General features: G+C 46.0%; 1 protein-coding gene across 1 annotated transcript in view; it reads right to left on the minus strand.

The window, feature by feature from the left end:
• Nucleotides 1-7,290: 7,290 nt before the first annotated feature.
• SIX4 (SIX homeobox 4) overlaps nt 7,291-14,153 on the minus strand; it is a 10,130-nt gene continuing 3,267 nt past the window's right edge. Inside the window, exons 2-3 of the mRNA XM_019551171.1 lie at nt 12,018-12,712; nt 7,291-9,401 (exon numbers count right to left, since the gene is read on the minus strand). Coding sequence (XP_019406716.1) covers nt 8,605-9,401; nt 12,018-12,712 — 1,492 coding nt within the window. The 3' untranslated portion in view covers nt 7,291-8,604. The remainder of the gene's footprint in view (nt 9,402-12,017; nt 12,713-14,153) is intronic.

The raw sequence follows: 14,153 nt of genomic DNA on the forward strand, positions 1-14,153 counted from the left end.
CTCAGCAGACGTGACTGTACTGATCAGTTTGGCACTGAAATCTATAGAGACAGACAATTCCCAGGCCAGGAGTATGCATATGTGAGATACTTGTGGAGCCCTCCATTAAAATGCACTAGCATTCGCCCCTGGGAATAGGGATATTCACCCCTGACCTGGAATCGAGGGAGATGAAGATTTTAATGGCATCATATATCCATCTGGCCCAGACCTGCAGGGCAAAAAGCAATGACCTTCTAAACTGGCTCCTCTTGTAGCTTGTCTTTTTGGCTGGATTCAGAGTGTGTATTGACCTTCTCCCAAGCACCCCCCCGGCTTCTCCTCCCCACAGCAGGCGAGATGAAGCTGATACCTAAAGCCTCGGCTGCTTTCTTCCAGGTGCCTGAGCACAATATCAGCAGTGCAGTGCTCTCCCTCCAGCAGACCAGGTGGCCATTGTAAAAGGCTGGCCTGTGTGCGTCACTTCGATGCCCTCTGCAAGCCATGCCCTCTTTTCTCCGCGTGCTTATGCGCTGCCGGAGAAGCATCAGCTGTGGAGTGGCCTGGTTTTCCTGCCCGAAGGAGACCTGCAGCACATCTCCAAAGACTGTCATAGCAGGAATGAGCTGCGTTAGGGCCTGACTCACCCCACATCTGCCTGTGCTCTGGCCAGGTGCATTAGCACTGAGGTTCTGCTTCTGGCTTTCCCTGCAGCCTCTGCACTTTGCCCCACGTGACAACAAGGGTTGCAAAGCCAATGAGTCCTGCACTAGGGAAGCTCCCTGGTGGAAGGGACATTCCCAGTTTCAGAGTCAAGCGAACCATCCTGTGCCATCCTTTTGACTTGTGCAGAAAAGCATGGGATAAACTCCCCTTAGAGGTTTCACTAACTTGCCCTAGAGAGTGCTCCCACCTTCAGACAGCCTCAAGCTCCAGGTGGGGGAAGGTGGCTCTGAGCTCTGCTGCCATGGGGCTGAACAGGTATGGGCTAAAGAACCATCCCCGCAGTGCCACAAGTTGGGGAAGTGTTCGTGGCTTTGTTTTACAGGCAGGAAACTGAAGCACAGAGCAGACCATGATGTAGGAAATGGAAGGAGGAACTGCAGCAGTCACATACCTAAGGGTTGCATCAGTTCAGCATTAGCTTCAGCAGCTGGAGCTCTTGGGCAGGGTCAAAAGTGTGGAGCTGGAGCCAAGACTTGGTGCAACATTGGTGTTCACAAGGACCAAGACTCCCTGGTTCTATGACTAATGCCAAATGCATCATGTACAGAAGTGTGCCTGGGGTCAGGCCCTCATAATAGCTCTGTTCTGGAGTAATGATGTTGCAAGGGCAAGGGGACACGGGCCTGCAGTGCAAAGGGTGAAATAAAGCTCAGTGGTAAAGGCACCATAGCCTCTGGGTAAGCTGGCTGTGTGGTGGGAGGTATCACAAGAGAAGCACCCGTTCAGGAAACATTTCACAGTGAACAGAGCTGCCTGGTGTCCTATATGGCAGGTGGGTGTGACAGAGGGCAGGAGAAGGCTGAGTGCTGGGCACAAGTGGGCTTTTCCCCTTTCTCCAAACACAGGCACACAGGGATCCTGGCTAATACCTTCCAAGAAGCCTTTCCTGCAGGAGGGACTGTAAGAGGGGCTGCCACTAGAAGGCTTTCCAGATAGTACATGATGAGCAGGGGTAGGTACAGGTAGGGGTAAAAGCATTATGAGTATACACTGCAGCCTTGCTGGCAGGGGATGTGAAGCCAGGGGTGTCTGTGCTGCCCCCAGCACCCTTTACAGTTTTCCCCGTGACACAAACAGAATTGGAAGCAGCCAGGACAGCATCCCTCTCCTTTTGTTCTCATAATGTTTTGCCCCACAGCTGCAACAGTCCTGCCTGCCCAGGTGACACCTACCAAATCGGTTAGTGTTCTTTATCTGCATTCAAACTCCCCAAGGAGGAAGGTGGGGCAGGAACCTAGGCTACTAGTGGACATCGCTAACCATAATACTGCTCCTACTCCAGTGGGAGACTCGTGGTAATAGTGGCGATTCGGAGGGAGGGGATGGGGAATTTGAGAAGCATTTCCTGGCATCAAGGTGTCTACAAGAACAATTTGGATGCGGACCTAAAATAATTCAACAATACTTTTAAACACGTATCTAGCCGGGCGATACAAATTTCAGTTTGTTCTCAAAATCTGCATGGAAAGAATGGGTGGTAATTAGGCCAATATTGAAGTACTTCAGTCTAAGTAGAGATTTTATCAAAGATGAACACAACTTACTATTTATGCTGTAGAAGGAGTCCAAGACCTTAGAAAATGCCTGGATGCACAGGAAGCAATTTTATCCAATGCATATTAAACAGTACTAGTTTAAACATGCTTTTGACTGCTAACATTATCTGCATAAGGTAGGTATAAAAGCAGTACTGTATGGGGATACTGAACAGCAAGGCTAAGGATAAATCTGAAGACTTGTGGTCCCATAGAACATAGATTTTAAAAGCAAATGTTAAGGGCTAATGCAAAACCTGTCAAAGCCAGCAGAAAAGCCACATATAAGCATCACGGGGCTTTGGATTAGGCTGAGAGCAACAAGAAGCATTTGCTATGGCCTCTACCTTTAGCATAAGTCAGTAAAAACAATTGCCTTCAGTTTCGATTGCTTTTCCAACCAAATTAGCAGACTCAATTTAAAATACAAGCAGAAAGGTTTGCAGCACAAGATGTGTATAAATATAAAGTTTATTCAGTATAGTGTTTAGAAAAATAAGTTCACATCATCTCAGAATACAAATAAAACACTTAATTGTCCAGGCACAAACCCCTATTACAGTACAACAAACATACACACTTTAGATCTCTTTGGTTGGGTAAGCAAGCACAGAAATGTTGGATGACACGCATGGTGTACATCGCCGAACAGTGCAGTAAAGACTCCTGGTTATTCCCTCCTTTAACACACGCATTCTGTATCAAATTCATCTTTGTTGTAAGGCACAAGAAACCCATATCCATCACAAACGTAACTGGTTAGTTCTGGACAAATAGTACATGCAGCAAAATGAATATCCTTTGACTATGAATCCCAACTGACAGCCAAAAGATCCCCATGCTCCTTGAGTTTAGAAACATACAAAGGTAGTTTTAAATGATAGGAAACAAACAAGTTAAATAGAAAATATCCTTTGAGATCTATTTCTAAGAGATACAGGAAGACTTTGTGTCTCCTTTCTGGTAAAATGTCGCTATTTCATTTCCAGATTTTTAAAAATATGACTATTTTAATGACTTGAGGTGCCTCATGGTCATGATAGCTGTTTGACATACACCTATTAGAGTCCTACATGCTTGTTTCCTATGAAGCAGGAGGGATGTGTTTTGCTGATTACTAATCTGCACTTTTGCCAGAAAAGCTGTGGGCCCTGAAAATCTAGAAACAGGAACATTTCCAAGCTTTCTCCATACCTGGAGCCAAATTTTGCCCCTTGTAACTTTATCAATGAGGACAGAAGCCAGCTGTTATTGCCACCTGATGGATACTGAATATTCCCAATTTGTTCAGCAGAATTTAAGGTTCTTTTACAGAAAAAGTTTTCCCTCAACATGGTTAGGCAAGTAGCATTCTGCATCTGAATCACTGGGGCGGTCTTTCTGAAGTCATTGGCAGGGTGAAACAGTAATGGTAAGAGGTCTAGATTTCAATAGGGTATTAATTCAGAAACCTCATTATAACAGTCTCAGTATCAGCCTGGTTAATTAATTTACTTCTGCCATTGTAAGTGGGCCAGATTCACCCATGGTGTACCTGCAGGGTCACATCATTGGCAGGACCAAACTGCTGCTGAAATCAATGGAGCTTTTCCAATTTACGGTGGTTGATTTGCTCTAGACATCTCCATGAACAAGCTTATTTCATGCAGCTGGTTTCATCTGCAAAGGAATGAGCATGCACATTTTAAAAATGCAATTGGCAGGATACGATATTAAATGACTCCCTGGTTCTCGCTAAACGTCTGGGTGACATAAAAGTTATTTTAAAGTTACTAAATACAGCCTTTAAAAAACTAGTATTTTGAGGCAATTGGAAATTTTGAAGGACTCTTTCAGCAGATTTTTCCAAACGTCTATAGAATCTGTAGGAAAAAAAGTTTCCAGTAAGATTTCCAGTGGACTTGGCTTTATGTCAGTGAACACTTTACTACTTTGTATATGGCCACAGTGTAATGTCAATCTGAGTTTCACTTTTTCAAAGGAAGTTTATTAGCATCTATGAAGATTAAACGATCCTTTATTCTCATTCACTTTAGAAGGAGAAAGAGGGAAGTTTATGATTGACAGGGATATAAATACATCTTCCACTTAAACAATTGAACATCCTAGTAAAGATTGAGGCTGACCTTTACAAAGCTGTACAGGGGACTAAGACATACAGTGCCAATCACGTCAATGGGACTTATGCATCTAAATCTCCTACATTTCACTCGAGTTCCTCAGTTGGAAGTCAACAGAGCTATGCCTATTTACAGCAGCTGAAGATCTAGCCCAAACTATTGTAAAAGGCTACCTATACCATGTAATGAAAGCAGTTAGTCTGCTTGCCTGATCATAGAAGTAAGGGCCATACAAGAAAGACCTATCCTTGTTTTGCAGTAGGAATAAAACTACTATTTCTGCAATGGATAGTTAAAACACTGTACTGTGCAATGACTTTTCATACTGTGCATTTGTATCTGCAGAAACAATGACCACGTCCAGACAAGTGCAGCCATACAAGTGGAACTGCACACTAGTTGTCCCTGGGGAACCAAATGTTCACACCACTTGTGGACGTAGCCAATGAGGTTATAATTGAGTTATGTGGAGGGAATAACATTTATGATGGGGCGGGGGGGAAGTGTTAAAAAAAAAGTCATCACTTGATCTCTGGAAGACTAGGATAGATTGATCTTATTTTGTCCCAATCCACCACACTTTACGTATATCCTCCAATCCCACACCCTGTAGAACAGGCAACCCCCTGTCAGAAGTACCAGGCACTCTGAGATGCCTATTACTGTAAAAAAGATACCATTTTCATGTCAACCATGCTGATGAGCCATGTAACTCGGAGCCTCAGTAACATAAATAATGCAAAAAGAAAAAAGTTAACCAGCAAAGCGTATTGGTGGATCAACACAGTAATTCCTTTATAACATCTGACTGTTTCAACAGCTGAGCAAGTTCTCAAGTATTTGTTAAACTTCCCTTTACTGAAGGTTGGAGGTTTGCAAAACAAAACATTAGCCTTATTACAACTTCGAGTCATACGTGGCTCTCAACCCATGCATACAATTTCCAGTAGAGCAGTAATAGTAATAATAAATGATAACATATGGTGCTTCTAACCATTAAAGGACTGAGCAAACATTAGCAAATTAATTCACAGATAATGACTATTATTGTCTTCATTTTTGGACGGGGAAACTGAGGCAGAATGGACAAAGGGCTTGCCCAAGGCTATTCAGGGTATCTGAAACATGCTTAGAATCAGTTGCTCCCAAACTCTGACAGATTTCATAGTTTTCAGACATTAGGGCTAGAAGGGACCTTGGAAGATCATCAAGTCCAGCCCCCTGCCCAAGAAGCAGGAAGTCAGCTGGGGTCATAGGATTGCGCACCACCAATTAAAAAAAGAATACAACCTTAAGTACCACCAACGAATTTGTGTCATATAACGCAATTATAATAAATCTATTAATGCGTACCACCGATTGGAAACTGCTGGCTTAGACACTACAGAAATAGGGGCCAGAAAAGTACCTGGGAAGAGAGTCAGAGAGTCCCCGACTTCAGGCCTTGTGTTCAGATCACACCTGTGGTCACTGGGAGGTACACAAGGGCAATCTATGGCTCTAAGTTTTATATTCAGTAATAGTGTACATTTTCAGTCACTTGCTTTTAGCAACCTTTATGCAAGCTGGGAGGTAGCAAACATGCTTTTTTACCCCCCTATAGGTTGGAGAGCATCAGCGAGCTCCTCTTACTATAAAACCTAAACCTCATATCCCTCCCACTCTCCGCTCAGGCTTGAAGTATCAATTAGAGAAGTGGTGCCCAATCTCTTGGCCCTGCAGGCAAGAGAACTGGCATGGGCTCAGTCCACAGGCCCGACCCGGCACACAAAACCAGTCTACTGCATAGCCCCAGCCCTGTGTACTGGATCAGGCCCCCCCTGCCCTGGCCCCACATGCTGGATCATAACCTGTGCCAGATCATGCCTACAGCCCTAGTCCCATGCACAGGACCCTGTAATTTGGCCTGCAGGGCTTGGAAATTTGGTGGCAGGGGAATGGTGGCAATGTGAATTGCTACCACTCTCCTGCTGCAAAATTTCTGGATCCGTGGGAAGCCCTGTGGACCAGAGGACATCACTAGACTAGAACAACAATCTGCAGCACAGCTCAGGGAGTCCGTGCAGGTACCGACAAGAATGACCTGTGCGCAGTATAGTGCAAAACAACAGCGAGGAGGATGTCAGTGTCACACTCACAGCACGCTCAAAAACAGATTCCTTTGAACACTTTTGCTAGCACTCGGGACAGGACGGGACAGAGACACACGTGTGCAGGACTGACATGCTCTCTGCTTCCTTTCCTTTAAACTGCTCTTGGCCTTTACAAAGATGCTTTGCTGTGGGCCTGATGGGAAACCCGTTGAAGTCTAGCATGGAAAGGTTTTCAGTTTCAATGGGCTCTGGGCCGGGCCCCTGATGGGGAATGTGACTAGGGGCTCTAGCTACTGTTCATATTCTCATTAAAATTTGAAAAAAAAAGGGTCGGCAGAAGGTAGTTGGTACATCTGCATTGCTATGAAAGCCAAAGGATGTGCTGTTTCAGGTGAAGAAAAGTCCTACAACTTAAGGGTGAAATCTGCTCCATCTGGCTGGAGCCTGGTTGTCCAGGCTGCAGGGCATAAAGCGGCCTGAGAGGTGAAATCTGTCTCCACCCAGTCACTAAACACTGCTGCTACAGCCCCTTCTAGTCATTTGGCGGGGAGAAGGGGGGATGTTGCTGTTCCAGCCCCTGATCCCAGGGGAGGACTTCACAATGCATTTGTGCGCGTATCCCAGAATCGGGGCTTGCCTGCTGGAAGAGCAGCTGAAGCCCACCCATGCTGGTTGCACGGGATATTGGGATTAGTGGATCCTTGTAAACGCAGAGCCCCCTTCCCTGGCTCAGGCCATCACAGCCTTCTGTGCTGGCCTGTCTGGGGCCAGAGCAGAGACCTCCTCCTCCACAGGGGTGTTCTGCCCATGTTCCCTTCGGGAATTTCCTATGCAGAAGGCCCAACTCGAGCTCTCTATAACACCGCAGAATTTCACCCAGAATGACCAAGGAACCTACTTGTCTTACTCGGGCAAGCAGGTGCACTGAAATCAATGGGGCTGCTCATGAAGGTAAGGCAGGCAGGTTTGGCCCTGAGGACGGATACTTGCAGGCCAGTTTTTCCATTCTTTCTGCCGCTGTGCTTTAGTAACAAGGGTATAAGGCCACTAAGAAGAAAGGCACGTAGAATTCTGTAAAAAATACATACGACTTAACTCATTTGAAAACTACTAACAAAAACCAACCAACCAAACAACTGAACACAAAGATGGGGGAAAAAATGTCCCAGACTCAGATATTGGGAGATCATTTTCTAGCTTGTGTGATTAACATTTTACTTTTACAGTCTATCATTTGAAAACCCTACAAAAAAAGTAAAACTGTCAGAAATAACTATGTTTACTTCCTGCTCAAACAATAAAAATAAATTAAAAACAGCCAGAAAACAATTTTCCTTTTCAATGCATTGTGTCTAAAGTAAAAGGGAACATAAACCATAAATAAAATCCATTGTACTAATTAAAAAAGTCTCCTTTATAATAACTGGAACAATATTTACATTCATACTGGAGTGAAAGCTTCTGAGTTGCATAATTAGAGTTTCAAATGGTCTTTCTTTTCTGCCGCACTGGCAAATGGTTAGCTATAACATTTAGAAACCTGAAAAAGTTTGATGCAAGATTTTCCCTATAAAACACAAGTCTTGTTGGAAAAAGACAGTAACAGCATTATTTGCAATTGCATTTTGCTTCTTAACCTCAAAGAGCCACATAAAAGAAGCTTATGAGGTACCGTCTAGAGTTCCTTGAAAACTTTTCAATGCCCATGGACTAGAAGTAAACAACAACAAAAAAAAAGGCTGCATTGTTTCTACTTATTTTAGAGAGAGGTTTCATTTTCCTGCATGGTTTCTACCATTTTATAAAAGATCTTCCTACAGAACGTGAGGAGCATATATTTACTTTTGAAATTGCGTCATGGCGTGGAGATTTCGGTTAAACTCTCAGGGCTATATTAGTAAGCCAAACCAATACCCACTTGGTTGGTTCTCTCCCTCACGTTTCCTTAATCTGGAGGAAAGAGAATATTGCATGCAAACAAAGCGTGGCGACCTAATTCCACTACTGTAGATTCCCGTGTACTTTCCTGCAGACTGTTCCAAAGCTCTTCTGTTTTGAGCTACGTTGGTGTTTTCTCTACGTGAGAAAACACCTGGTGCTTTTTACGGCCTCACGAGGAGGCTTCTCCGATGAAACAAAAGCAAGAAAAAGTTACAAGTCTTGCATATCTTCATCCATCTGAACTGTCTGGAGTTTGGCAAGCTCTTTTTTGTCCGTTTCCAGTTCTTCACAGACGGGGTCAACCATATTACTCATAACATATTTGGATTTCGTATCCAGCATCAGTAAGTTGCTGGGCGACTTGCTCTCAGAATTTGACAAGAAGTTCTCTTTGACGTCGGGTACCGACTGCAGAACTAACCTGTGCTCTCTCACGAAATCTGGGTGAACCGATGTGGACGGACGGCTGACGCGATCTTCGGGGGGTGAAACTATTTCCCCAAGTGCAGGCTGTGCTGTAGACAATGCCATTAGATCTTGACCAGTAATGAGGGCACAGTTTTGAAGAGTTGCATAGTTAGCGTTGCTGATAGATATCACAGTAGACGTACTTGTTACGGGTGCTGACATGGACTGGCTCTCCGAGATACCCGAGTTCAGCTCTGCAGCATTTAAAAGGGTGGGTGGAGCTAGGGAGAAGTTGTGGGGGGGAGTTACGCTGACCAGTGAGGAAGCCATGGACGGGAGACCGCCGCCAGATACGTTTTCAGAAGACATGTTTACGTTTAGTTGCGCGCTCTGACCGACTGGCATCAACTGGGAAAACACGAGGCTTCTTTCCAGTCCTTCTTGCTTAACAGCCCCTATCGCCTGGCCTGAATTGGGAACCGTGTACACCACTGCACTTGGAGCGAGGGGGCTGAAGAAAACTTTTCCTTGCTGCACCGTTGAAGAGTCACTTGTAAAAGTACCCCCGTCTGACGTACTTGGGTTTACCGAAATGTTACCTAGACCAAAAAAAAAAAAAAAAAAAAAAAAAAAGGAAAGGAGAGAGCATAGGTTATAATCAATAGGAAGCTGTATAGCCATTCTAATACACACCTTCAGTCCTCTCGGCTTTAGGACATTTTTGCTAGACATAGGGGTAGCACAGAAGCAATTTTGTTTACGACAGCGTTGAGAACATTAGGTAGGTAGGAAGGAATAAAAGCCCTGGCTGACAGGATTGTTTCTCGATCAGGAAATGGAGTCTGGTATATTAACACCTTTCAGACTTGCATTAAGGGCCAAAGAGGTTATAGGCGTGCGATCAAAATAAATACACTTTGGCCCCAACTAGTAAATCTCACTAGATCTCTGTCTAAGAATAGAACCTCAAAAATCTTCTGCTGAATTCAGTTCAGCTCAGAGTTAAGTTACATGTGAAACAGTATATAAAAAGCCCGCACAAACTAAATGACTGCTGAGCTAAAGCTGTGCATGTAACCCTGCAGAAACAAGCTTGAAACAATACCTTCCGCCAGGCTAACTACATCTGTGGATCCACCTCCCTTTGCCTATCCACCCTTACTCCTGGGATACAGTGCTGCTCTCAGGTTGCCTCCTTCCACTGAAATACATGGCACTGCTTGTGAGTCAGGTGTTACTCTACGTGAGTAAAGGTGAAAGAACTGGACCTGAAATTGGTTATACAGCAGGTCTGGCAAAAGTCGCTATTGCAATGCATGGCTATGAGCAAGATGAATCGTCACTCAGAGCCACTTCCCACTTTAAACAGCTCAAATTCTTCTCCTCTTTCAGGAAGCTGTTATTTACATATAGGCAGACAAGGTATATTATTTATATACATGCACTTTTAAGAGGCTGTAATTGTTTTAAAGACAGCTTTATTGCAACAATTTTGTTACAACACTTAAGATGCATAGCTCACTTGGGGAACATTTGTGAAATAAGAACTGTTTATTTCCCTCCGAGTTTTATTAACCGCTATTTTCAAGGATGTTCCTGGAGCCTCTTTTTTGGTTATTCATACTGTAAAAAGTATTCCGGTAAAAGAGAAAAATGAAAGGTAACAACTCAAAGCCACTGGACAATGAGACAAATGAATTAGAACAGCTTACCTATGATAATACGTAATGAATTTCAGTATGAATACAAAATCAGTTACTACTTTCACAGTTAGAAAAGCCTTAAGCAGTATAAATATGGATTCTGATTTTTCTCTATGCAGGAATTCCCACCAGGAACTGAGGAACCATCTGCCTACTCTGGTGTCATCTCCCTAAAAGCAGGAAAATGTTGAATATGTCACATAATAGCTTCTACCACTTCTTAGCTTCAGTGTGCAACTGTCCTATCTATGAGAGAGAGAGAAATTCTTCCTCAGCTTTGCCGGCTGTCAGCTTATGCCTTGGAGCGGAGAGGTTAACAGCCCTTGTAATTTTATTCTTGCTCTTGTAAATGTAGATGGCATTCAAATAAAACGTCCAATCCTTTTTTAGCTCACTAAACTATTTATTCAATAATTTTCAATGGCAGCAAGTTCCACATTTTAGGGTTGTACATAATTTCTTTTTATCCATTTAAAATTGTGTCGAGTTATAGCTTCCACTAAGTGTCCTTCATAAAATTTCCCTTTAATGGAAAAATAATTAACTCCCTACACACACATCACTCAGACAAGCTAAAACTCAGCACAATTTGATTTCCCTTATATTATTCATGGCTCCTGCTATTGCACAGAGGTTCACGTTGAGTTTAGCCATTTTCAGAACCCCAAGACACCGGTGATTAATAAGGTACAGGTTTTGCACGCAACTGATACTTTACCCCCATCAAAACAACGATCTAGAACCAGGTTTGCTTTACTGAGCTTTTGTTCCGACTGCCCAGAACAATCAATCTATGTCTGCAATAAATGCTTAGACAAACTCTACAGCAGTCTTTTGGGAGGAGTTCACATACTTTGCATATGAGTCTATGATGACATGATTTTCCTAAGGCTAAAGGAACTTTTATCCAAAACATCCTCATGTTTTATATCTACCAGCAATATTTCTACTGTTTCTCTCCAGTTTATTCAGTCTTAATAAGAGGATGAAAACTTATGAGCACAACTGATTGGCTCCATATGTTGTATCCATACAGTTAGTCATTTTACCTTGTGTTTTGGTTAGAAAAGAAACAGCAACCTCAAGCTGCTGGTTTTCACCTCAAGGTTGAGTATCAATATATTTTTTTTTTTTTAACAAAGTGGCGAAAGAGGAAAGGATTTTGAGCTGCAACATACTCGCGGATTTAACACATTCCTGTAATTTTGAAGATTCATGCAGAAGATGTTTGAGAATAGTACGAAATAGGAAAAAAAACAGGCAACGAAAGAGTTGGCCTTCCTTTTTACTTTAGTATAAAAAAGGAAAAGGAATAAGTTAAGCAGACATAACGTCAGCCCTGAGAATCGAGCACAGTGAGTGTTACACAGCAGGGTTATAGTGAAGGGACAATGTAGCATTTTATGTACCCCACCTGGCTGCTGCCAGAGACAGTCACCTTACCCCATGTTCTGAAAGATGAAGGGCCTGCCATTGTTTTCCCCCAAAATCTTTAACAAAGAAAATGTTTACCTTGCGAAGCTGCAACAGAAACCGGAGGCAGTTGCAGAGGAGAAAACCCGATGCTTCCGTTTAGCAACTGACCATTTGTTCCTGAATTCGGGATCTGGACAATGCCATACTGGTTTATTTGGACGGGAGCAGTAAAAGTAACAACGGAGCCTCCATCTTGAGAGGCAACAGTTTGTACGCTTTCCCTCTTGACCTCCGCGCTGGGTATCAACCCCGGGAAAGAGACGGGCACGTTGTTGGGACTGTACGACGTGGGTGCCTCTGCAGAGCTGGACACAGAAGCCTGGAGGATTTTGAAGTCCTTGACATCTTCGGAAGAGGATGATAATATGTCGGTGATGGACACCCCATTGCTCACCGCACTCGAAGTGGTTTTGGGTGCGTTTAAAGTCACGGTCTGGGAAGCCCCCACGCTGAGTCCGTTGAGAATGACACCATTGGGTCCCTGAAGAAACGAGCTGCCGTTCAGGAAGACGGGAGAAGTAGTGGCAGGCACGAGGTTCCCGTTCAAGAGGACGCCAGAAGAACTTAGAGAGATTTTCGCGTTGCCGAGCTGCTGCATGTACACTGCCTCCATGGGGCTGGGGAGGCTCAGGCTGGTAACGCTGTCAGACGAGTTGGACAGCGGATGCGGAGACAGGTCCTCCTGGCCCTTGCTGGATTCATCTTCGGTGCTGGGATTGCCATCGGACTCGCTGCAGGGAAAGAGGGGAAACGCGATGTTTCACGACAGGGACGGACTCGTTGGTTTTCAACCCAAAGGGAACGCGCGCGGTGGTACCCGCGGCCCAGAGAACAGGGGGGCTGTTTCTGAATTGCGTTTTGTTTCGAAAACAGGCGCCAAGCCCAGGCAGTGAGACAGAGGGGCTCTCTCTTCTCACTTCCAAAGAGCTTTGTGGGACTGCAGGCCTCCTTTCTCCGGGACAGTCTAACCCAAATCCTCCAAGGAGCTGCCCCCAGACCCACTTCTCTGCCTGCCCCAACTACCCTGAGGAGTGGCCCGTGCATATGCGAAACCCAGCCAAGCCGGGAGCCGCCATTTGGGAAGTTGCTCTGTGCTTTGTGGCAGCTGCGAGAGGTAAAACCGGGCCAGGGAGCCCCTGTTCAACCCTGAAAGGATTGTCTGTCTCCAGAAATAAAGCCAAGCCTGCAAAGCCCGCTGGGATCACCCGCGTGCTACGTGGAGGGTGGGTGGCAGGAAGACCCCTGCCCTGCACCCCCTGGTTGCAGTCACTGTTAGTCTCGACTACCCCGGGTTCTCCCCAGGGGGCGAAGTGCCCCCCCAGAGCCCCATGACTTTGCAGAGCTGGGGGCATCTCTTGTGCGCACCCCCAGCCGGGCTCCGCTTCCTTCTTCTAGGTGGGGAAGCACTGCGGAGGTTGCCAGACCTCTGTGATTTACGAGGTGAGAAGGAACCTTCCTAGCCAAGGGAGAAGGAGCTGAAGGGGGGAGGGGCCGGCTCGGAGCCCACCTTCCCCTCCAGGTCCTCGGGAAGGAAAGGGGGGGAGCCTGCCTCTGCTCCCTCCTCCTTTGTGCGACTGCAAGGAGAACCTGCCCAGGAGTTTGCCCAAACTCCCCAGGCAGCCTGCGGGCTTGGAGGGGAGGAGGGAGCGGAGCAGGGGGTCGCCTCGCTTCCCCCAGGGCCCCCGCCGGGTTTTTGCTGACTCGGTCGCCCTTGATTGCATTTTCCCTCCGTCTCCTTTCTCTCTCTCCTCCCTCTCTCCACAGCCATTTGTCCCTTTGATGTGTCCCGAGGAGAGGGGCTGGATCAGCACAATCGCGCCCTTGCTTGAGAAGTGCCTGGGGCCTCCCCCCTCCTCCCCCTGCCCTCAGCCGCCGGGAGGGAGCGCGAGGAGGAATGCGGCGCGGAGGTCACCTCCACCTGGCCCCGCTCGTTCACACGGCAGATCCGGTGTGGAGTGCAAACCCGCCTCGCCCCGGGGGGAGGAGGGGGCAGCAAGCGCCCCCTGCCCGCCCCCCGAGCTGCTCCGGATCGTGCCGTCCCCGCCCGGCTGGCGCTGAAACTCGATCCGGATCAGAATCAGGTTTCAAAACAGAGCAGCGGGCAGGACCCCCCCCGCGGCGGCGGCGGCGGCTCAATCATTAACTCTGTCAAAGGCCGGCGAGAAGCAGGGC

The sequence above is a fragment of the Crocodylus porosus genome, unplaced genomic scaffold (genome assembly GCF_001723895.1).
Source record: "Crocodylus porosus isolate Cpor-Errol unplaced genomic scaffold, CroPor_comp1, whole genome shotgun sequence".
NCBI lineage: Eukaryota > Metazoa > Chordata > Crocodylia > Crocodylidae > Crocodylus > Crocodylus porosus.